We start from the raw sequence: 25751 nt of genomic DNA on the forward strand, positions 1-25751 counted from the left end.
TGTGAATACCCGTGTGTGCATACCTGTGTGGATCAGCATGCTTGTATTCCAAAGGTTTCTCCATGTAATGATCTGCTAGGGAGTGTGGGGGGGCCACAGCCCCGTCCTCCAGGGCATGAAGCAGGTATGGAGGAGATCAAAACTCCAGACATCCAGAGGCCCCCAGAACACAAGAGACCAAGGAAGACCAACAGAGGGGCAGCCGCGCCACTGTCCCAGAAAGAGCTGAGGAGAGTCCCAGATGAGGGCTCACTCAGCAGCCGCGGAGCAGAAGCCGGGGGGGTTGCAGTGACGCGCCCGTGAGCTCCGCCGGCAGCCAGCCGTGCCTGAGTGACCGAGCCCCAGGCCGAGAGGCCGGGGGCACCCCACCTCCGAAGTGGCCCGAGCGAGCCCCAGGCTCCAGGCCCCGATAAGCGGCCGCCAAGGAGTGAGCCGGTGTGTACCCGGACGCCCATCCCCAGACACAAAGAACCACCAACGCACCGACACCTGAGGGAATCCGCCACTGGCAGGGGAAGTGGTGGTGGGTGGAGATAGGCCTCCAAACCTTGGAGGGCCTGAGATGTCCCCAGAGAGGTGGCGTCTGATACCCAACCTGACATATAGACACAGACATACAGGCACACACAGACACAACCATCCATTCCCACCCTCATGCTCTCATATGCACTTACTCCACACTCAACCAACGTGGAGACAGACATAAAGAGACGCTGTACACACGATCACACTCCCCAAGCGTACTCTACAAACCGGGTCTAGGTGCCCTTGCCCCTGGAGGGGGGAACTGCACCCAGACCCAGGTGGTGTTACCCTTTTCCCTGCGTTGGGGAGAAGCAGACCGCCCCGACTCCGCAGCAGCAGGGAGGCCCCACACCCCAGACCGCAGTCGGACGGCCAACTCCTCCTAGCCCCCCCGCTCCAGCAGGCCGCAGAGAATGGGGGTGAGAGAAGACTCCAAACCTCCCTCCACCCGCTCATTGTAGTGTTGATGCATGTGTGTTCTAAGGTGCAATTAAAACCCAGGAGGGCATGGAGCTACCTGCCAGAGAGCAGCAGGTAAGCGCATGGTCCCTCCTGCTGGCCCTCAATGACTACATGTATTTAACATTGAGAGGTGGGCAACGACGCCAGGGGTGAGGTGTACACCCTGATGGTAATTTGGACTCCGTGTATCGTGCCCACCCCCAAGATCCTATATGTATGTGTAATGAGAGTGTGAATAATGTGAATGTCTAAGTTGTGGGATAAAATTGAGGCAGAGGCAGCCAGAAGGGGACGGGGGGACGGGGGGGGGGGGCGGGGGGGGGGGGGTAGCCTCCTCTGCACCCTGGTGACATACCCCTACTCCAAGGCCCTGCATGTGTGGGTGGTTGTGGTGGAGCGGGGAGAGGGAGGCAGCTTTAGATGGGGAGGGAAGGAAGGGAGGGGCAGGTAACCCCTCCCTGGGGCCAGCTCCCCCGCTGACCCCAGTAGGCACCCCCATACTCCGCGACCCGCCAGGGAAAGGGGGCCCAGGCCCATCCAGACCGGGGCCCAGCGCAGCAGCGCCCCCCGGCCCCACAGAGCCCGGGACAGTCCACCCAACCCCACCACAGAGAAAACTGCACCCACCCCACCATCCACTCATCTTCCAGACTACATGAGACAATAGACGCCCAGGCTGAGATCTTCCTCCACCTCTCCTGTATCTCCCCCTCCTGCAGAGAGTTCCTGAGGAGAGGAAAGCTCCTGCAACGTGTGACAATCTTCCCCACTAGTTGAAGAGCCCCCCAGGTGGCTCGACGCACCGGCGGCACCCTGCGCCAGGGATGGGCCCCATGCACCCACCCGCCCACAACCCCGGCAACACACCAACCAGGACCCAAGGCCCCGAGGCCCGGCCAGGGCCCCAGCCCAGAGACGGAGCGCCCCCAGAACCTCACGCCCATCCCGGACCCACCCAGGGGCAGACAGGCTACCAGGTCAGTAACCCACGTCCGTCAGCACAGACCCTCCCCTAGCCCCGCTGCACGCAGCCACGAGGAAACAGTCACCGGAGAGCCAACAGAGCCCCTAACCGGACATGACCGCTACCCCGGGTTGAGCCCCCCAAGGAAGATGCCTCCGGGGAACCCCCCGACGCCCTAAGCCTGTCCCTACCCCCACACCAATCACAGCAGGGAAGGCGGGACCAAACTATGACCCCCCCCACCCCCACTAGGTGATGGAGCTGATCAAAGGAGCCCAGAGCAATTGATCTGATGTGGTGGTAGAGGCTGTATCAAAACTAATGTAATCTAATAGATAATTTCTATATTGGTTAGAATTAAGATTATTTTTATTTTTCCAGTTCATGAGGACTGTTTTCTTGGCTATGCATAGGGCAGTGAAAACCATATGGGCGATATTCTTTTCTGAAGTGACATTATCTAAGCTGCCCAACAAACACACTAAAGGAGAAGTTGGAATGTTACATTTCAGACACTTCGATAAGTCTTCACATATCTCGCGCCAAAACTTCTGCACTGGTGGACAGAACCAAAGAGCGTGAATGCAATTGTCTGGTGTATTGCCTTGACAGTGTGAGCAGTTGTTGGAAGATGTAAAGCCCATCTTGAACATCCGATGACCTGTATAGTGCACTCTATGTAGTATTTTGTATTGTATTAATTGCAGACTGGGATTTTTAATCAATTTAAAGGTTTTTAAGCAAATCTGAGACCAGAAGTTTTGGTCTAAGCTGACTGATAGATCTGCTTCCCACTTTGCAATAGGAAGGGATATTGATTCATCTAATTTAGAAAGTGTTCTGTATATTTTAGATAATAATTTGAGGGATTTAAGAGTAAGGAAATGTGCCAGGCACAGCTGGCTGCCGGCGGAGCTCACGGGCGCGTCACTGCAACTCCCCCTGGCTTCTGCTCCGCGGCTGCTGAGTGAGCCCTCATCTGGGACTCTCCTCAGCTCTTTCTGGGACAGTGGCGCGGCTGCCCCTCTGTTGGTCTTCCTTGGTCTCTTGTGTTCTGGGGCCTCTGGATGTCTGGAGTTTTGATCTCCTCCATACCTGCTTCATACCCTGGAGGACGGGGCTGTGGCCCCCCCACACTCCCTAGCAGATCGTTACATGGAGAAACCTTTGGAATACAAGCATGCTGATCCACACAGGTGTGCACACAGGTGTACACACGGGTATTCACAGACGCGGACTACAGCTTTCTTGGCTGCTGCCTCAAAGCACATTGTGCGCTGTCTATCTTGCGTGCTGCACAATATCGTTTATTATTTAGAATCTACTGTTATCTACTGCTAGCTAGTTTATTGTGATGGTGCCGTTTTTTTTATTATGTTGCTCTTTGTTGTTTGCTTTCTCTTCTGTTTTTTTTCTCCATACAGGTGACCCAGGTGTTTTGTTTGTTGTTTGTTTGTTTGTTTTTCTTTCTTTCTTCCCCCTCTTCTCACCGTCTCTTCTCCCCTTTGGTTTTCTTTCTCTCCCTCTCTTTCTTTCATTCTTTCTCCCTGTCCTGTCCCCCAGTCATGTCTGTCCCGTTTGTAGCAACTGAAAATAAAATAAATTCATAATTATAATAAAGGTCAAACAAATGGACCAATATGGCAAGGCCATGATGATCCACTTGGTAAAATAAATCCGCTTGGCATCTTTCTTGGCCTTAAGACAACAATTCTGATGCTAAAGATCCAAACGGGACACAAAAAAAAAAAAAAAAAAGAAAAGGAAATGTGCCGCACTTGGTGGTGTTTGTAATTCAACTTGACTGAGGTTACATTTCTTTTTTACTATGGATTTAATTTGTTGATATTCTAAAAATCTTGTCTTGTTGATCCCATATTGTGCAACTAGTCTGTCAAATGGAATAAATTCTGTTCCCTCTAATATATGTTGTAAGTATTTAATTCCTTTACAACTCCATTCTGGGAAATTAATCATATTATTGTTTTGTAACATGTCAGGGTTATTCCAGATAGGTGTACGTTTGCATGGGATTAATGAAGACTAATGAAGACTCCGTTATTTTTAGAAACTCCCACCATGCTGTCAGAGAGAAGCTGATGTTGATACTTTTAAAGCATTCATAAATGGTAGGTCTGAAATCTCTAGATCCTTGCATAGTGCCTGTTCAACATCTAGCCAGGGCTCAACTAAGAAGGTATGTTTTAACCATTCTGAGATGAACTGAAGCCTGTTGGCTAAGAAGTATTGGTGAAAATTAGGCAGATCTAATCCTCCTCTATCCTTGGTTCTTTGTAGCGTTTTTAAGCTGATACGCGGGGGTTTATCTTTCCAAAGGAATTTGGAAATATATGAATCCAGAGATCTGAACCAATCTTGTGATGGTTTGTTAGGGATCATCAAAAATAAGTGATAGATTTTGTATTGTTGATTGTCATTTATGCTTAGAAATATTTAACTACATATGCTTAGAAGTGTATAATCAATTGTAGATTGAAAGGATGTCTCATCCTATTAACTCTGTGTAGAGGGGGGTGCATACATTCCTCTACTCAGAGTGTCCTGGCATGGATCACACTCCCTAGGAGAGTTTATCTTCTCCTTATTGATTTATGGTATAGCAAACACACGTATATCTGTTTGAGTATAAGAGCCTTTTGTTCAGACGTCCTGGCACCAGCTTTGGGGAGTCTTCACAGGGTCACATCTTGACCTCACACACACACACACACACACACACACACACACACACACACACACACACACACACACACACACACACACAGGCAAAGGTACTCTTTGTGTGTATGTAGACGTCATATGTTAATGAACCTATGCATATTCATGTAACCTCAATAAAAGAGCAGTGGTACGGGAGAACGGACGAGAGCAACTGGGGTCAGGCGAGGGAACGCGCCTCTTCGGTTTTCTCCCGTGCACGAGTAACATGAAGAACTTTGCCTACTTGTGTCTTGCTTTGCAGTGTAATTATATTGTCTTCAACGTTCCAGCGGATGGGTTCAAGCTACAAACCTATCAATAAGTAATTTATTTTTGGCAAGATCATCATTTTTATAGTGGCGACCCTTCCCATGAGTGATATGGGTAAAGATTTCCATCTAGTCAGATTGCCTTCTACTTTCTTTAGAAGTGGGATGTGGTTTAATTTAGTTAGGTCTGAAAGCTTAGGAGAAACATTAATACCTAAATATTTAATATTTCCGGATTGCAGTGGGGCAGAGGAAGAATTATGGAAGGAGCAGTTAATGGGGAGAACTGTAGATTTTGGCCAGTTAATTGAATAATCTGAAACTCTTGAAAACCAGTTTATTAGAGTAATTACCTCAGAGAGGTTGGTTTGTTTGTTTTGCAGAAAAAGCAACACATCATCCGCATTATTTTCGTTGTGCTGACTTTTTCGTACTGCATCCTAGCTAGCATGACGGAGTTTCTGCACAGCTGGGTGGGTGTTATGATGTTACTGATGTTGAACTTAGTAGAGTTGCCAACCATCCTGTAAAAAAACGGAATCCTCTGGTATTCAGAGTTAATATTACGCATTTCGTATTGAGGTGAAAAGGAACAGTTTGTCCCGGACTTCAGCTAGGATGGAAAAAGACACAAAGCTGGATTTATTCTGTGTCTTTGCTGCACAGCTGCCTCTTCTTCTCTCATCCTCCCCCCTCCCTCTCCTGTTTCTACTTCAATCATTAAACTGAACAATGATCAGCTGATCGGCTTTTCTCTCTTGTTTGTTTATCGCCCACTTTGCGCCATAAAGAGGAAACCAGCGGATGTCGCGCTAAACAACAGCAGCACGTTTGATCAGCTGTTGTTAGAATTTATTTAATATTACTTTCTAGTATCAGCTGATGTTTGCTGGAGCCACAGCTGTAAAGCTGCTGGTCATGATGTCGGTTTGGATATGTGGTGAGAGGGAAACATGAAGATGAAACCAGGAGATGTCCTTACTGAATCATCAGAGCTGTGATGGAGAAACAGGTTTACCTTTTAGGTGACATGAATGAGTTGAAGTTATGAACTGTTTCTGAGAGACAAATAACACCAGGATCCTTTTTTTATGTGGCAGGATAGTGCTAACATGTAAGCAAGCTAGAAGACTGGCAGTGTTGCTCGGTATCCAGTTACGGAAGCAACACATTAACAAGAGAATTCTGAGTAAAACCAAAGTTACTTTCCCTAGTAACTAGTTACTTTGAAAGTAACGAGTAACTTGAAGTAACTGAGTTACTTTTGATAGAAGTAACTAGTAATGTAACTAAGTTACTAATTTAAAGTAACTTCCCCAACACTGGTCAGAACAATGAGGCGACTGCTGTCTCCAGGTAGAAACAGGAGTGATAAGCCTGCTGCTGTCAGACCTGCAGGTATCAGGCTGTGATGTTCTCCTTTATAGTGGACAGAAATTACATTTTTGGAGTGGCACAAATAATTTGTTTGGCATCTTATTGAAGAACAGCTGATTATTCTGTAAATAGTTTGAAATGGTTATTTAAAAAAATCAAGGTAAAAGGTAAATGGATGCAAATAACTTTGTTTGTTTGTTGTTTGCAAAACTTGTGCAAAAGTTGTATGTATGCAAGTGTATCTATAACTTGTACATATGTTTCTTGTGTAAGTGTAAATTTATCTGTGGTATTGTGTAAATACTCACACTATTGTGTACTTCAAACACGTGGAGAGATGCCAAACTGCCTTTCATCGTTTTTGTAACAATGACAATAAAGAGTTATTCTATTCTATTCTATCTGAAAGACGAGACAAATCAGACAAAACAAGTCTGAACGCTGAAGCCCCTGAGAAACAAACAGGAAGACAGAGAGACCGAACAGTAGCAGCGCCCTCTGAAGGACAGACGACACACTGCAGGGAGGGACACGGCTGCTGCTTTGAGAAGAAAAAACTTTATTTCATTAATCACAGGATTTGTACGAGCGCTCAAAGCGTTAATCACTCAGGTGTGGGGACACCAACCAGAAGCTAAGAACAGAGAAGTCTACCTGATCCGAGGTGTGCAACAAGTTACCCTACATTAACAATCATTCAGTGGATGCTACAGTGGGGCTGTTAAACATGAGGGGGCGGGGCTTCATTTAGCCACATGATTCGACGTAGTTTTCAGGGAAGTAGCCCTGTCTGCCGTTCAGGACGCCCTGATACCAGCCGTCCTCATGGCGCTGAGTCAGGTAGATGATGTCGCCCTCAGTGAAGGACAGCTCATCGGGCTTCACAGCCTCATAGCTGTACAGCGCCCTCACTGGACACAAAAAGGAATTGCAGTTAGACAAGCCACAGACTGTAGGAATGATGTCATCACAGCAAACTGTGATGTCACCTCAGTACCTTTCTCAATGTAATCTGGAGGGGCGTTGGTGTCGTAATCCACCGGAGGTGGGAGGGGCGGTATGTCATCAAACCTCGCCATATCATCCAATGAGAGCGGAGGAGGTGGGGCTGGGATCTCCAGATCTACGAGGGTGAGGAGGCAGGTGCGTATTAATGTTCTAATTCTACAAAAGCACTACCTCTAAGAGTACGGCATGCTGGCAGCAGAGTTCTCGTCTTACCCAGGTGTTCGAGACGAGCAGGTAAGCAGAGCCGAGATGAAGAGGAGGAAAGACGAGGCGGAGCACAGGGGGGAGGATAGGGGGGAGGTGGGGGAATCATGACTGACAGACAGAAAAAAGTATGATGAAGGCGTGATCGTCTGAGACCACAGGCAGTACCAAAGATGGACGCCGTTACAATGACATCAGCCATCAGTTAGTCAAGTCCTGCTCTGAAGCCTCAAAGGGCGGGTCTGAGTGTGAAACTGCAGCCTCATTGGTTAATGATATGTAAACTGTAATTTGTTAGCCAGTTCAGTGCCCGAACAGTCGATGACAGAAGTAAATTTCTACGAACATTATTGCTAAGGATTGTCTTATTGCATTGGAGTCACACTGGGTTAAATATGTACACTTGGGTTTTAAGGGGTATTTATTATTTTCTTCTTTTTTTTTTGGGTTGTATGGAAGCCCCAAACGCAATTTCATTGTTCTTGACAATGACAATAAATAAATAAATACTAAATACTAAATACTAAAGAAACGGTGTCGCCCCCTGATGGCCATTAAAAACAATGCAGCTATAAGGCGCTTTAGCTACGTCCATCTTTCACACTGTCGCTGATCAGGACCACGACAGATTCCTAATAAAGTTTGGATTGAAATGAATAGTGGGCAAATAAAGGCCTGGAACTCCTGGAACATTATTAAGGAACATTTATGGCCCTGAAAGATATTCAAGAACCCTTTCAAGGACCTCATGACTTCTCAGACCTGTAGCTCCCCGACTTTGTGCTTACGTGATTGGACAGTAGGCAGGAACAGAGAGCGGGTATAGCGGCAGCGAGAGGCGGGGCCTGAGCGGACCCTCAGAGAGAGAGAGCGAGTGGCTGGGGGTGAGTGACGGCGGTGACTCCTCCTGGATGGGAGGGTCACTGCAAAAGAACCACAGAAAAAGAAAAGACTGGAGAAAAACAAAGCAAAGGAAGGCTGACAAAAAGCACCACAGAAGAAGAAAGGGCTACTTAAACTGCACATTTTTGGAATGGAAGCTTTCTGGCGTCTTTTAAAATACCAGATTTGTGAATGATTCGGACTGTCCATGTATCACACAGGAAGTGTGTTCACTGATTTATTCTTCACCTGAACCTTCTCAGAGAATCTTGAGACTTATCGGTGAGTCGAGGAAAGCTGATTTTAGAAAATCAAACTGCACATGCACCAGTGGTTCATTCATCTTCACAGTAAAAGTTGTTGCATATGCATAATATCAGACTTTCAAAGGCTCCAAACTGGGTTAAACTGCACAATTGTTAAATGTTTCAGTCTCTTTATACAGGAAACGCACACACAGTTCAATATTAAAAATGCTACCGTCTATCTCCTGGTCAGGTGGGGGTGGAGGGGGTGGGGCCAGCAGGTCTGCGGTGTCACCGGGCAACGGGGGGAAGCCGTCGTCTTCAGAAAGAGGAAGAGGAGGAGGCAGAGAGGCACAAGGAAAACTGTTTTCTTCCACCACTGAGGACAGGGAGGAAACGAGATGTCATCATGATGTCACACAGTTTGATCAGGGTTACAGTGCGATGTGAATAAGAATGGTTTAACTCAGGGGTCGGCAATCCTGGGCACGTGCCACAGTTGGCACACGAAGGGTTAACTGATGGCATGACCATAGCTGGACTGGCAATCGGGCATTTGCTCGGTGGGCCGATGATTTTTTTTTTTTTGTAACGGTATAAACAATGAAAGGTGGTGGATTGGCCAGATGCTGGTCTGTGTGTAAAAATGACTCCGTTGTTTGGTGGTGGCTATGGCGGTGCTTCCACAGATTCAGTAACATTAGCAAGTGGTGGAGGCCAGCAGGTGGATGAGAGAAAGGGGAGGCAAGAGGGGAGGCAGGAGGAGAGACCTGAGGCGGCCGCCGGTCCGAGTGTCAGGTGAACTGAACATCAGGTAAGAAGTTATGACCTGCAGTCTATCTGGGTCAGATATAAACCAAGTTTAGCTGGAGTTTATTTTCGTTGTGCTGACTTTTTACAGCCAGGTGGGGCATTAACAGGGAGAGGGGGGCACAAAGAAATACTTTCTTATTCTCATTTAAAATGTCTTGCTGTTACGAGAAGCTGAGAGCTAGGCTAATCGACGTTGAAAGCAGGAGCCGCCGCAACAATATTCGCCTCTTGGGGGTCCCTGAAAACATTGAATGGCCCAGGCCGACTGTGTTCTTTTCTCAGGTGCTTGTGGACATATTTGGAGTGGACGTTTTGAAAACGGCCCCGGAGTTGGATCGAGCCCACCGGGCACTGGTGGCAAGACCAGGCCCCAACGCGAAACCCCGAGCGGTTGTTGTCTGTTTCCATAGCTACCAGACCCGTGAGCTCGTTGTGCGCAAAGCTCGGGAAATGCGGGGTAAACTGAAATATAAGGACACCCCCATCCATATTGTCGAGGACTATTGCCCTGAGGTGCTGGAACAACGGTCCGCTTACCGCGGAGTTATGAAGGAGTTGTACGATCTTGGACTCAAGCCTCAGCTTCGCTACCCGGCCAAACTGTTCGTTATGACTGACGAAGGGAACCGGAAGCGACTGGCGTCACCAGGCGACGCTCGGAGCTATATCGCCTTACACCGTCCCCTGAGTTCTAACATTCTGGAAACCTGATCTGAGGGTCATGGTTGGATCCTGCCACTTCCATAGAAGGGCTTATGACATTTTAGTTTGATGTTTGGTACCTAGAGGACAGCATGGTTTGAGTAATTCTAACCTCATTGTTTTTTCTGTTTTTCTCTTATTTTCCTTTATAATACCCCTGTTTATATTTTGTTCTAATATCACTGTTGGCACGCTAGTCTGCTACGTATACATATATGTATATACTGTTTTACTTTATATAAACACACATTTTTTCATTATTATTGCCTCTCCTACAGTCTGATTCCTGCCATGTACAAATGGGGGACAACAATACCCCAGCCTGCCTTTTTTGTGCTTTTCTTCTGTCCGTTTTTGTATAGTAAGATACATCCTAGTTCCTCAATTTTTTCTAGCAGAATATTGACAAGGCATATTTTCATAGTGAGACCTTGCCGCCACAGGGAAGCAAGCCATTTGATAAGAGTTGTGATGGCGAAGTCTTCACATGGGAATGTTTACACCCTGCTGTGCAATGGACACTTGCAAGTTTTGTTTTTGGGGGTATCCAGGTCCAATTTATGTTGTTCGATCTGCATGTATGTATTGCCTTGTTTTTTTTTTTTTGTTTTTTTTTCTGTTGTTGTTGTTGTTGTTGTGTCTTATTTATTTTATTTTATTTTATTTACTTATTTTTCTTTTTGTTTTTGTTTTTTTTTGTTTTTTTTTTTTTTTTTTTCCCCTGTTCTCTTCACAGTCCACTACCTCAAATACAGACACCAGCTTTCCCCTGGCCACGGTCAACTTGTCAAACCAAAGACCTGTCTGAATATAGTAAGGTATGTCGAGCACAATCAATGGTCTTAGAATTGTCTCCTGGAATGTGAGAGGGGTGGGGAATGCAACCAAAGTTAACAAAGTTATGGCGCATTTACAGCAGCTTAAAGGAGATGTGTTTTTTCTTCAAGAGACACATCTCTGCAACAGAGAAGTGAGGCGACTCAAGAGAAACTGGATCGGCAATATATATCATTCCAAATTTAACGCCAAGGCCAGAGGGACAGCCATACTTATTCGTAATAATATTCTGTTTGAGCAACATAAAGTTATTGCTGATCCAGATGGCCGTTTCACATTTGTGTCAGGAAACTTGCAGGGCTCACTTGTGATACTGGCTAGCGTGTACGGGCCAAACTGGGATGACGACTCTTTTATAGCTAAACTTTTCTCTTCACTTCCAAATCTGGAAAACTATCATCTTATTATTGGAGGTGATTTTAACTTGGTTCAGGACACTCTGCTGGATAGATCGTCAACTAAGGCCTGTTCCCTGAATAAATCTGCTAAAACCCTAGAATTTTTCAAAACTCAGCTGGGGATTGTGGATCCATGGCGACATGCGAATCCCACTACTAAGGCATTTTCCTTTTTCTCTCATCCCCACCGTACATATACACGTATAGACTTTTTTCTTGTTGATATTAGGTTTCTCTGTAAAATTAGCCATTGTCAGTATCATGCTATCGCCATTTCAGATCATTCACCAGTTTCTTTTGATGTGGTATTAGCGACCCCGTCTCGACCCATTAAACATTGGAGATTTAACTCTAGCCTGTTGATAAGGGATGACTACACACATTTTTTGAGATCACAGTTCTCACTTTTCCTTGAGTTGAACGATTCTACTGAAGTGTCAAGAGGTGTATTATGGGAAACGTCGAAAGCCTACATGAGAGGCCAGCTTATAGGATTTGTGTCAAATTTAAAGAAGAAAGAGTTAACTTACACGTCCAGTTTATTGAATAAGATCAAAGATCTAGATGGCAGATATGCATCAAACCCAGATCCTAACCTCTATACAGAACGTGTGAAAGTTCAAGCCAGTCTCAATTTAACCACCACCGCAACAGCTATGGTTCAATTAATTAAGACTAAGCAACGCTTTTTTGAATCTGGCGACAAGGCAGGGAAACTTCTGGCTTATCAAGCCCGTGCCGAAGCAACCTCTAAGCTAATCCCAAAGGTCAAGTCTGCTGCTGGTGACATAATATCGGACCCAGAGGGAATTAATGAAGTATTTGTAAGTTTCTATTCCAATCTGTACACCTCAAGTTCTCCCCCTCTATCAGAAGAAACTCTCCAAAATATACAGTTTCCAAGAATAGATAGAGATCTGACGAAAGGATTAGGGGGACCTATCACTGTAGTAGAGGTACAAGACGCCATTAAATCCTTAAACACAGGTAAATCGCCGGGCCCTGACGGTTACTCTGCAGAATACTATAAAGTCAATTCTGATCTTATGGCACCGTTGTTGAAAGATATGTATAATGAAGCCTTTTCAAAATGTCAATTACCCAAGACTTTGTCCGAAGCTACTATTTGTTTAATTTTGAAAAAGGATAAGGATCCTTTGTTGTGCAGTAGTTACAGACCAATTTCTCTTTTAAATATTGATTTTAAAATACTATCTAAAATCCTCGCACTTAGGCTACAACGTGCTCTGTCACAAATTATCGCCTTTGACCAGACGGGGTTTATGGCCGGCAGGCACTCATATGACAATTCAAGACGCCTCTTGAATATTATCCATACATCGTGCAACTCAATTCCAGAGGTTGTGGCATCTCTTGACGCGGAGAAAGCTTTCGACCGCGTCGAGTGGAGCTTCCTCTATGAGGTGATGGATAGGTTTGGCTTGGGGGCTGACTTTATTCTCTGGGTTAAGCTACTATATTCCTCGCCATCCGCCTGTATTCGTACTAACAACAACTTGTCTTTGCCTTTTCCACTTGAGAGGGGCACTAGGCAAGGGTGCCCTCTCTCACCCCTCCTATTCGCCATTGCTATCGAGCCTCTTGCAATATGGCTGCGTTCAGAGGATAGATTTAAAGGCATTACAAGGTTCGGTGTGACTCACAAACTCTCCCTTTATGCAGATGACTTGCTCCTGTACATTTCTGACCCTCTAAACTCATTCCCGGTGCTTTTTGACATACTGGACCAATATGGTACACTGTCAGGATATAAGGTCAATTATCAAAAAAGTGAGTTGCAACCCCTTAATTCCCTGGCCAGAGCTCTTCCCCACTCAATAGTGCCTTTCAAGTGGACAGAAACCGGATTTAGATATTTGGGGGTTTTTATTTCCTCTTCTATACATAAAATGATGAGGGAGAATTTTCTATCCCTACTAGAAAATGTTGGGAAAGATTGTGACCGTTGGACTTCTCTACCATTGTCAGTGGCAGGGAGAGTTAACCTGATAAGGATGAGTGTCCTCCCAAAATTCTTGTATCTTTTTCAACATGTCCCGATTTTTCTTACCAAGGCATTTTTTGACAAGTTAGAAAAGATTCTGTTACATTTCATATGGGGAGGGAAACAAGCTAGAATTTGCAAGTCTATTCTTCAGTCCTCTAAAAGTGATGGTGGTCTTGGTTTGCCCAATTTTAGACACTACTATTGGGCAGCTAACATACAAAAACTTTTACAATGGGTTCATAACGACCCCCCTGTAACAGCCTGGGTACAAATGGAAACTGCATCTAGCTGTTACTCATTATCATCAATACTCAGCTCACCACTCCCTTTTTCTCCAACCCTTGTTGGGGATAATCTAATAGCTAAGGAAACAGTAACTATTTGGCGACAGTTCAGAAAATACTTCGGGCTACTTGGACCGTCTTTGCTAACACCTTTATCAAAAAATTTTAATTTTGCACCTTCAAACACTGATGCGGCCTTTAGTAGTTGGAAAGATAACGGACTTAGGACTGTTAAGGACTTGTATAGTCAGGACACCTTTCTATCTTTTGCTGACCTATCGTCCAAATACGACCTGCCTAACTCCAACTTTTTTCGCTATCTTCAGGCTAGAAATTTTGTAAAAACGCAGTTTCCTCACTTTCCCAATCGGCCTCCAGAAACAAATCTGGATATCATCCTGCAGACGAACCCTCATCAAAACAGACTGATATCAGCCTTGTATAAAATACTAGATGCTTTGGTCCCCAAATCCATTTCTCATATTAAGTTGAGATGGGAGGAGGAGCTTCAGACAACCCTGCCAGAACAGCAGTGGGATCGTGCTTTGAAATTGATTCACTCGTCTTCAATTTGTGCTCGTCATGCTTTGATTCAGTGTAAGGTGGTCTATAAAGTACACTATACAAACGCAAAATTATCTAAAATCTATCCAACCATCAGTGATGCCTGTAGCAGATGTGGACTATCGCCTGCCAACCATGTCCACATGTTTTGGTCATGTTCGAAACTAAGTGCATTTTGGAGGAATATATTCGACACACTTAGCCAAGCATATGGCCAGACTGTCCTTCCTAACCCACTCTCTGCAATTTTTGGCATTCCTCCTGACTTGAACTTATCTGGTCCCCTCAAACAGGCCCTAGCCTTTACCACTTTACTGGCCCGGAGGCTTATTCTGTTGAAGTGGAAGCTTCCCCACCCCCCAACTCATGACCATTGGGTGAGAGATGTACTCTTTAACTTAAAGCTGGAAAAACTTAGATTCTCTCTAAAAGGTTCTATTAGGGAATTTAATAAAATCTGGAAATCATTTCTCTTGCTGGTCGACACTATTACTTTACTTCCTGAGTCTGCAGTGAACTGAGCGAAGCTACATTATAATGTTTTTGTTTTTTTTTGTTTTTTTATACCTTATCTATTTGTTTTTCCTTTTGTTTTGCTTGGTCCTTTCTCTGTTATTTGTTTTCTCTGTTTTTGTTTTGTTTGTTTTTGTTTGTCTGTTTGGTTACGGGGCGGGGGGAGGGGGGAGGAGTTGTGGTTGTTGTTGTTTTTTGGGGGGTTATGCTTGTTATGTATATGGGTCCTGAGGTGTTGGTTTTTTTGTTTTTTGTTTTTTGTTTTTTGTTTTTTTTTTCTCTTTTTCTTTTCTAAATTTATTTTTTGGGTTTTTGTGTGTGTGTGTGTGTGTGTGTGTGTGTGTGTGTGTGTGTGTGTGTGTGTGTGTGTGTGGGCAGAAACTGGTTTTCTGCAGTGTTTTGTCTATTGTAGACCTGGTAGGGGGAGAATTTGGGTTGGGGGGTTAGAGGGTATAATGGACATACCACTGTTCTGAAATCAAGATGGACTTAGCTGTTGCTAACTTTGTATGTCATTGTTGAAATTAATAAAACAAAGTTGAAATAAAATGTCTTGCTGTTATTAAATAATTATCTGAAGCTTAAAACCAAGGTTTCTATCTGATGTAAAATGTATAGAAATCATACATATACCAACAAGACTGTACATCACTGTCACAACAGCGTTTGTTTTCATTCAAAGGCTTTATGGTTTTAATACCTGGGGGGCGGTCTCTAGTCAAAATGCCAATTTTTTGTCCCAGTCCAGCCCTGGGCACGACACGCAGTGAATTAATCTAAGAAGGTGCATCAAAAAATAAATGGCCGCGCCAGCGATGAACATTGCAAATCAGCTCGCATAGACACATTAGTTGTGCCACTTCTTAATGACGGTATCTTAGCAACCCCAAGTACCAGATTCGTAACTGGTTAACTGGTTAAAAATAACTTAGCCTACTGGTGAGAGGGACGTTATTGGCTTTCCACATTCTGACACTTCAAAAGCTTCAGGAGCTGTCGGCTCAGCACAGCATCAGCACCACGGAGATACACGGATACATCCGTAGACACAATGCATTTTTGGGACTTTCAGGTGTTTGGACCAATGTTTTCTTTTCTGATCAAACCAGAAATCTTTAATGAGCAGCTGGATTTGTCTCGCATTAACTGGCTGAGTTAATGCCAGTTAATGCAACATCGAAGCAGCTGGAATCCACAGCTGTGCGTGTTCATGGAGCTGCATGTTCACCTGCTGGACATCACCTACTCAGTTTTAGACTTCAAACTTTCCTTTTTGCTAAAGCATATAGTTAGGGCTGGACCAGGTGACCCTGAATCCTCCCTTAGTTATGCTGCAATAGACGTAGGCTGCCGGGGATTCCCATGATGCATTGAGTTTTTCCTTTCCAGTCACCTTTCTCACTCACTATGTGTTCACAGACCTCTCTGCATTGAATCATATCTGTTATTAACCTCTGTCTCTCTTCCACAGCATGTCTTTATCCTGTCTTCCTTCTCTCACCCCAACCAATCACAGCAGATGGCCCCGCCCCTCCCTGAGCCTGGTTCTGCCGGAGGTTTCTTCCTGTTAAAAGGGAGTTTTTCCTTCCCACTGTCGCCAAAGTGCTGCTCATAGGGGGTCATATGATTGTTGGGTTTTTCTCTGTATCTATGAAGCGCCTTGAGGCGACTTTTGTTGTGATTTGGCGCTATATAAATAAAATTGAATTGAAGTGAATTGAACTACCTGACAAGTTTAACTGTCTTCAGAACATTGCAGAGGCCTTATTGACAGTATTTGGCTCTACATGTCTGTGTAGCAGATTTTCTCTCACATGAGTCCTCAGGTATCCGTCTGAATGCTGGACACTGGGAGACCTGTGTCTCTGAGTGGGAGACCAGAGATCACATTAACATGTGTGTCTCTGTATTAACAAACATGCCATATTGGCCCAGTTTATTTTTCTTATCATTGTTGTGAGGAGACCATAAATAACATTTGTATTTTCTGTTGTACAGTTCATTTGCTGTTATGGATAAAAAGTCTTTTTTTGTTTCCAAATAGCTGATAACTATTCGCTGACAGCTGCCAACATCTGCAAACAAACATAATTCTATAAAGTGGTTCTATATAGTGTGTGACTGTTCAAAGAGCGTTATTAAATTTATTGTTATGGAATCATATGGCACACTGACTTCTCAGGAAATTTTAAATGGCACTCGCCATCAGAAAGGTTGGCGACCCCTGGTTTAACTAAACCAACCACACTGATACAGGGTAAAGTAGTCCAGGCTTAACTAATCCAGACATAGCTATGAATGAACCTGCTTATCAGAGATTAACTAAACCAGGATTAACTAATTGTGCATTTCTAACTGATTTGTAGTTGCTATGGCATCATCAAAAAACATTTTTCTGTTTTGTCTTCACCTGTCTCAAGGCTGAGGGGTGGAGCTGGTGGTGGAGCACTAGCACCTGAAAAGGGTGGAGGAGGGGGAGGAGGAGGGGGGGGGGGGGCTAATATATCTCCCGATGAACCAGGAAGAGGAGGTGGGGGAGGCAAGGCCAAGGCGCCATCTGGAACTGGCATCTCAATGAGAGCAGGAGGAGGAGGTGGGGCATCGTCCAGCAGCGTGGTGATGATGTCAGCCTCAGGCGGTGCCTGCCAGGTGGTGGGAATGGTGGGTGGAGCTACAGGTTTCCCAAAGCTGGAGCTGAAAAACAAACTTTTCAACATTAAAGCTGATAAATGAAGTTCAAATTGGAGTTGCTGTTTGATACTGTGTTTGTCCCATCAGTGGGTTTGACTTCCTTTAACCTCGGGCAGCAGCAGTCTGGTTTCAGCCCTGAGCTTGAACTGAAGGCTCTGTGATGCGGCAGTCAGAGCTCAGGGCTAAACTGAGGTCTTGACCCTAAAACCAGACCTAAAGCTGCGGAGGATTGAAGGTGTCTGGTTATTACCCGCCAGCAGGGGGCACCACAGGGCACTGGACTGCCTCTGGAGCTTTGTTGGGCCTGAAACACACAGACACACGAAAGCTCAGCTTCCTGTTGAGCATGCTGATGTGAAAGCAGAAGGAGCTCTGAATAGAAACACAGTAGAACTAAAGTAAACCTGATGGAGGCGCCGTGTTTGCGGATCGTTCCGGTTTTGTCCGACTGTTTCCCAGAGACCTGCAGGGAGGGGGGGACACACAGAAACCAATGTGAGCATCAATGGAGCCTCTCAGGCTGCTGCAGCACTAATTAGTCTCTCTGAACATTTTCCCACGCTCAACAAAGATGCCAGGCTCCCAGAGTGTGTGTGTGTGTGTGTGTGTGTGTGTGTGTGTGTGTGTGTGTGTGTGTGTGTGTGTGTGTGCGTGTGTGTGTGTGTGTGTGTGTGTGCGTGCGTGCGTGCGTGCGTGTGTGTGTGTGTGTGCGTGCGTGCGTGTGTGCGTGCGTGCGTGTGTGCGTGTGTGTGTGTGTGTGCGTGCACACGTGAGTGGGGACCGGGGTGGAGGGGCATCACCGCACTGTGAGGACAGTTTGGAATGGGGGGGGGGGGGGGGGGGGGAGTTGTTTTGTCTGGGTGAATGAAACATTTGTGGATTCATGGTCAGGGGCCTGAGAAGGTGCTGTGTGCATGTGGGTCCTCACAAAGACAGAACAGCAAATGTGTGTGTGAGTGTGTGTGGTTAATGTGTTAAAGTTATTTTAGAAGCACTTCTTCTTCTTCTTCTTCTTCTTCTGCTGTTGCTGCTGTTTTGTGACCTGAGCAGAGCTTCATGTTGCACAGAGAAGGCGACAGCAGACAGGAAGTGTGCGGCGCTTGCTGCAGCTGATGTGAGAAACTCTCACCCTCTTTCTGTCTTTTTTTACTCTCAAGATAAAAATGTGTTTGACAAAAAGCTGAGAGTCGGGCTGTTGCAGTGCTTTGTGTTAATACGGTCATCCTTGTTTATGTGTGTGCAGCACAGCAACATTAAAAATCTCCACAAATGTGACAGTTGGTGTCGTAAGCCCCGCCTCTGTTCAAAGATGGTCGCTCACAGTGGACATAGATGCTTCTTTCACTCTTTCAAACCATCTGTCCTCTCTGTCCAACAGGTGAACATTGGCATCCTCAAAGAGTGACCTTTGACCTTAAGATGCAGATGGACTGCTGAGTCTTGTCCTGTGGAGGTGGCTCTTCTGTGTTGTGCCATGCGCTTGTGAAGTGGCTGTTTGGTCTCTCCAATGTAGAGGTCTGAGCATTCCTCGCTGCACTGTACAGCATACACCACATTGTTAAGTTTGTGTTTTGGCGTTTTGTCTTTCGGGTGAACCAGTTTGTGTCTGAGCGTGTTGCTGGGTCTGAAATACACCGGGATGTCATGCTTGGAGAAAACTCTCCTGAGTTTCTCTGATACACCGGCTACATAGGGGATGACAGTGTTGTTGCGTCTGTCCTTCTTATCCTCCCTCGCTGGTGTCTGGTCTTCTTTTCTCTGCCTCTTTGCTGACTTTATAAAGTTATAAAGCTGAACAGCTTACACGTGGTGTTTGCTGTACAGTGCAGCGAGGAATGCCCAGACCTCTACATCGGAGAGACCAAACAGCCTCTTCACAAGCGCATGGCACAACATAGAAGAGCCACCTCCACAGGACAAGACTCAGCAGTCCATCTGCATCTAAAGGTCAAAGGTCACTCTTTCAGGGATGTCAATGTTCACATTTTGGACAGAGAGGACAGATGGTTTGAAAGAGTGAAAGAAGCATCTACGTCCCCTGTGAGCGACCATCTTTGAACAGAGGCGGGGCTTACCACACCAACTCTCTGCCATCTATATTCCAGTTTTGAGATCCTTCCCAGACGCCTTAACGCCCACTCACATCCTGGGCCATCTGACCTCAGGAAATCACATGATAAGGTGGGGCCAGGTTTCACAATGAACACACCCGAAACTCTGGCTGATTGGGACCCACACCCAGTTTCACACCTTGGCTCATGTGATTAGAGGATCATCAGGGGTCCTTTTGTCCCTCTGTGGGGGGAAACTCCCACTAGGTTTATATCTGGGACTCTCCACCATTTGACCTTAGAACTGAAGAAGCTTCTCGGATGAGAGGTGAAACGTCTTCAAGCAACTTAAAGAAGTCCAGACGCTTTTCTTTGCAAGCTCCTTAGACTACGATGACCTGGATGACTGAGAACCTTCACAGACATCTCGACTGTTATGGATTTGTGCTACGAGTCTCATCTTTTCCCGAACAGAAACAGAGGATGTTACAGATGAAACTAAACCTGCACGAGAACGCTGCAGCCTACAGAGGTGACCCAACATCTGAAGGAGGAAGTCTCACTGCACAGTCATTTCTGCTTCTGTGGTTCAGACACTTCCTGCTAGCATCGCGAAAGCAGCACATAGAGCAGAGCGTCACTTCTGCTTTCCCGTGTCTGATTTCACACCAGCTGCTGCAGAGCCTCCCTCTCATGTCTTCAGAGCTTCAAAGGCCACAAAGGCCTGAAATACTGAAACACTGTACCGAGAGCTCCGCCTCCCACACCGGCCACACCTGTCACTGTGCACAAGCTCACATCACCTGACCAAAGAGCAGCTCTGCTGGATTTTAGCATGTGGATAAAACAGAGCAAAGCCTGGAAGTCATCTGCTGATGTCACAGGTTGTGTTTGTGTGTGTTACCTTCATGCCGTGGCCCAGACTGTCCAGCTGCTGGTAGTTGATTGGCTTGCGGCTGTATGATGGGCGTGGCTGCATGCTGGTGGGAGGGAGGATCTTGTGGCTGCGTGGGACTCGTCTCACCACCGTGAACACGCCAATCTCCCTCCTGAAAACCTTCTCCTTGTGCATGTCCACGGTCTGACGACAAAGGTCAGAGGTTAATGGACCCGCGTCTGGACCAGGTCAGTGTGCGCAAGTCCAACATGGTGGCTCCATTTAAATTTATTGCGCTGCAGAAACCATGAGCTTCAGTGAATGTGACGGCATCATAGACAAACACAGGGAGAAACAGGTGACCTCTGACCTTTGAAGAGGTTGTAATCATACGTCATACTGCTCATACATCTCTGATGCACTGAGTCTGTAATGTGAAACACAGCTTTGTGTTGATGCTAGCTTAAATGTGTGACAGCACTGAGCAGCTCCTTCAGTGGGAGACTGCGGCACCCACGGTGTGGGACGGAGAGATTTCGCAGGTCTTTCCTCCCCACTGCTGTCAGACTCCATAATAAAGACTTTAACTGATCAAGCACACACATCCATACATATGCAATAATACCAAGTGCAATAATCCTTTCTGTCATCGTTGTATTTTTACTCAGTTGTATATAGTATTTGTATTTGTATTCTATTTTTATCTTATTGTATATTTATTTTATTTTATTCTACTGTATATAGTATTTTATTTTATTCTATTCTGTACAGTTGTGTACTGTATTTATTCTTATTGTATTCTAATTTTTGCCTCATAACTTTTGCACTGTCCACTTCCTGCTGTGACAAAACAAATTTCCCACGTGTGGGACTAATAAAGGTTATCTTATCTTATCTTATCTTATCTTAAATCAGGTGTAGTGCTGCTGGAGGACAGCGACCAATCACCTTCAGTCTGTTAGAACCTCCCACTCTGTTACACTTACTGCATTACACTGTTTATATGCACTCGACATTTCCTACTTCTTTTTCAAATTCAAAGCTTCTAACATTTCATGGGTGACACCCGCCCGTCCACCCATCGTTTCTAAATGTGAATAATTCAGCCTACTGTGGTATATAATTAATGCTATCCGGTCGTTCAGTCTGACGTCACTAGTCGTGTCTGGGCCTAAACTCCGCTGCAGGTCCATATATCAAACGATCACTATGGCATTACTGAGAGTTGAAAAACTGTCTAAAGTCTTTCATCTTTAATAAAATGATCAGCGTTCTGCTCTACCAGGTGTAACAATTGAGTTTAACATCCAGGCATCCATGAAAACGGAATTTATGACATTTAACGGAGTTAGAAGTTAGCAGGGAGTTAGCTCGCTAGCTTCTACCTAAATACAATATAGCATGTCCTGACTGCGGGGTTTTGGAAACAAATTCAAACGTACAGCTCTGCTATCACTTCCAGCATAAATGAAGACAGAAAACTAAACAGCAGTGACGTTTGTAGGGTTACTGAAGTTGGGCTAGCTGGTATATAATGATGTGCTACGTGACCGCTAGCGACACAGCTATGTTAGCATAATATAAACAAGCGAACTTTTTTTCCACTCGATAAAAGTTAACGTGAGTGTTCTCGGTGGTCAGGAACAAATGTAATCGCATGGCAGGATGCTGTAAAAGGACTAAACTTCAGCCAGGAGAACAACTGAGATAATCCATCCACAATACGAGGTTAGTCATTCATATACTGCTGCATGGGCTGGGCTGTAGCTACATCCTAAGGTTTTAAAAACCGAGCTTAAATAAATGATTAGTGGTAATAAAAGCCGAGGGAGGTCAACAGGGATCACTGACTGTTTTAGGAGGTTTTTGAGATTAAATAGAAGAAAATACAAAACATTAAACATGTTAACAACACAAAAGCCATATTAAACGCAGACTACTTTAGACCCGGAAGTAGGATTCGTCACGTCATCACTTAACAACCGGATACTATTAGCCTCTACCCATCCCAGGGTGAGAGGCAGGATGGATAGAGGTCTCCGGTGCTATGTAAATAACAAAATAACTTAAAGCAAAAATTGGGAAACGTAAAGTCTTTATATTAAGGCCATCAGTCAAACAATACTGTTGGTCTTGGTCTAAACAGAGCGCGTTGTGTGTGACGTCTTCTTTTGCGCATGCGGCCGCTTTGAGCGTTCACACTAGAGCGCGTTTGCTGTCACATTTTATTTGTAGTGTGAACAAGCAGACAAAAAAATCAGATTTGATCAAAAAATCGTAATTGAGCATCAAGACCTGCAGAGTGAACGTAGCCTTTGTTCCAAAATAGAAAACCAAACTCTCTGTTTGAAAAAAAAAAAAACAGCCCCTCCTCCCTGCAGCGCCCCCTGCGGAGTAGACTTTGTGTTTTCTGCCTAAGGTGAAAACCACAGCACTGCGAGGGTCAAAGGTCAGGAGCTTCAGACTCTAATCGGGACCTTTACATCATGCTTACACTCTTATCCTGAAAGGAAAACAGGATCTCTCATTTCAGGGGTCTTGAACTCCAGGCCTGGAGGGCCGGTGTCCTGCAGGTTTTACATCTCACCCTGGGTCAACACACCTGAATCAAATGATTGGTTCATTACCAGGCCTCTGCAGAGCTTTATACATGTGAGGTCATTTAGCCATTTAAATCAGCTGTGATGGATCAAGGACACATCTAAAACCTGCAGGACACCGGCCCTCAAGGCCTGGAGTCCAAGACCCCTGTCTTATTTTAACCATCAATCAGCACCATGGACTGGGTGGGGCCTACCTGACCAATCAGGTTGATAGACGACTCCATGTGGCGAAGCTGATTGGTCTGGGCATCGAGTAGACTCAGGACGCCACTGGCCAGGGTGCTTATCTGGTAAGCGACGCTGGCCAGTGATTGGGTGGTGAACTTTTTTGTTTCTTCCAATGCCTTCACACTGCCCTCACCAGCCTGATAGAGACACATCATGGTTAGCCTAACTTGGCAAAAGGGCTGGAGGCAAATGGAAACTGTTAGCTTAGCTTAGAACAAAGACTAGCTCCTGATTAGTACCTGTATGTAGTTGTTGTAGCAGTAGTCGGCCACATTGAGCAGATTGTCGTAGTTTTCCCTCAGAGCTTTTCTGGCATTAGGAGCTTCTTCCAGGATCTTCATCACATCCTCGTTTAAGTTCTGATCCTTCATGATTCCAAGCTCAGCTTCTACAAACTAATCCTTAAGAGCAGCACAAACATGCAGAAGAAACCAGAGAGCAATAAGAACCAACCAGAACCAGGGATCAAACAAAGTGACTAAACTGGGCCATTTCAGTGAGAGATAGTCAGAAAATTGCTGTTAGAGTCCAATAGAAAAGTGCTGTTAATCAGAGTAGAGTGCAATAGAAACATGCTGTAAGCAAGAGTAAATGGACTGATTCTTATATAGCGCTTTTCTGCTCTCCTGGAGTACTGAAAGCGTTGTATACAACATGCCTCATTCACCCATTCATATAAGCACTTCTAACCTCAAGTGCAATCTCACCAACATTTACAGTCACGCACCGTGGGCCAACTTGGGGTTACTATCTAGCCCAAGGATATTTAGCATGCAGACTGGGAAAGCCAAGGATTGAACCACCAACGTTCGATCAGTAGCTGCTCTGCTCGACCATCTGAGCCAAACAGCGTGCTGTTAATCAGAGTGCAGTGGAAAAACGTCTTTCCTTTGACGTGCTGTGACTGTAGGTGTGAGGGACAGTCACTCTAAAACATAAATCAGTTTGAGTCTGATGAAGGCACGCTGATCAATATATTAGAATATTGATCTGAATAACACACAGAAAGCAGCAGATTTATATCTCACAACCATAGAGGAAGAACCGTACCTGAAGAAAAGTGCAGAAAGTCACCAGCAGCCGTCTGATGAGCCGGAGCTGTGATGAAGCCTCCTCCCATGTGATTCTGTGAAACTTCACCGTGCAGCTCCAACTTTCATGTTTGCTGCAGCGCTGAGCACACAGAGATCCTGTGTGACAGCGCGAGGGCTCACTCCTCTGCTGTACCGGGCCACCAACAACAGCCGTCACCCAGACCGGCCCCACTTCAGTTTCCACATATGGGTGAGAGGCAGCACTCCTGCGCCCATCTGCACCTCTGTGTGCAGACCTGCTCAGTATAAACCACTTCCCGTTTCACATCAGCGTGAGGACATAAGTTACAATTTAGGAAAAACTAAGCTGGGCAAGATGTTTCAAAAGCTATGAAACAAAGTGAAAGTATTAATAACAGTAACAGACTGTAGCAGGGTTATCAGAGTGCATTAGAAAAAACGATCCACAGTAAAAAAGATCAGACACCAACTATGGAGAAACAAAACATCATCGTGATCACTGACTGAGGTTTATCAGAGACACTCAGGGGAGTCTTCTCCAAGCACGACATGCCAGTGTACTTCAGACCCAGCAACACACAAAGACATAAACTGGTTCATCACAAAGACAAACTCAACAACGTAGCTGTGCAGAGCAGCGAGGAGCGCTCAGACTACACTGGAGACACCAAACAGCCACAACATAGAAGAGCCACCTCCACGGGACAAGACTCAGCAGTCCATCTGCATCTAAAGGTCAAAGGTCACTCTTTGAGGATGCCAATGTTCACCTGTTGGACAGAGAGGACAGATGGTCTGAAAGAGGAGTGAAGGAAGCATCTATGTCTACCAGAGATGGGCAGTAATGCAAGTAACGCGTTACTGTAATCTGATTACTTTTTTCAAGTACCGAGTAAAGTAAGGGATTACTATTGCAAAAACGGTCATTAGATTACCGTTACTTTCCCGTAGGAACGCTGCGTTACTGCGTTACTAAAACCGTGATATTTTTTGCGAGAATGTCTCATGACAGTGACGTAAGCGAGTGTGACGTTTGTGACAACAGCTGTGTGCAGATCAACAATGGATCACATATCGAGTGCAGAGAGAGTATGAGCGTGCAGCGTTTAAAGCGTGGAAGTACTGACCTTACTTTGAGTTTGATTCCATAAAAAGTGACAAAAACATTAGTGTCCGCTGTGCGTGGGAAGAAAACTTCTTTTTACAGCGAAAAAACCCCTAAACTTCCAACAAGCACCGAGTAGCTACGACGTAATGGGAAACTCACAGAGAAACTCGCGGATTCTTCCACTGACCGCTGCACACCTGCACCAGGGTAACCCTCCGCCTGCCCCACTCCTGCTTTACAGGTGAAAATAGAGCAACAGGACCGCTGAGTCTTTGACTTTATTTATTTTCTGCTGTGTTTTACTTGCATCTATTTGAAAGACTGAGTGTAAACACAAAAAATATTTTATTTTATGAGCTGGA

The 25751-nt window shown here is 45.4% G+C and overlaps 1 protein-coding gene across 2 annotated transcripts; it reads right to left on the bottom strand.

The window, feature by feature from the left end:
- Positions 1-6860: 6860 nt before the first annotated feature.
- abi3a (ABI family, member 3a) lies at positions 6861-24947 on the bottom strand. 2 transcript variants are annotated; one of them, XM_026163791.1, is made up of 12 exons: positions 24277-24947; positions 23466-23627; positions 23193-23363; positions 20423-20599; positions 17872-17930; positions 17718-17771; positions 17187-17470; positions 8893-9036; positions 8319-8453; positions 7540-7641; positions 7316-7441; positions 6861-7229 (listed from the first exon to the last, which is right to left on the bottom strand). In XM_026163791.1, the coding sequence occupies exons 2-12, from the start codon at positions 23595-23597 to the stop codon at positions 7066-7068; spliced, it is 1548 nt and encodes a 515-aa protein (XP_026019576.1). In that variant the 5' UTR covers positions 23598-23627; positions 24277-24947; the 3' UTR covers positions 6861-7065. The 2 variants fall into 2 exon arrangements, with proteins under 2 accessions (XP_026019576.1, XP_026019575.1); XM_026163790.1 differs by lacking the exons at positions 8319-8453; positions 8893-9036 and having other exon boundaries at positions 24277-24843.
- Positions 24948-25751: the final 804 nt, after the last annotated feature.

This window comes from Astatotilapia calliptera, chromosome 4 (assembly GCF_900246225.1).
Source record: "Astatotilapia calliptera chromosome 4, fAstCal1.2, whole genome shotgun sequence".
Taxonomy (NCBI): Eukaryota; Metazoa; Chordata; class Actinopteri; order Cichliformes; family Cichlidae; genus Astatotilapia; species Astatotilapia calliptera.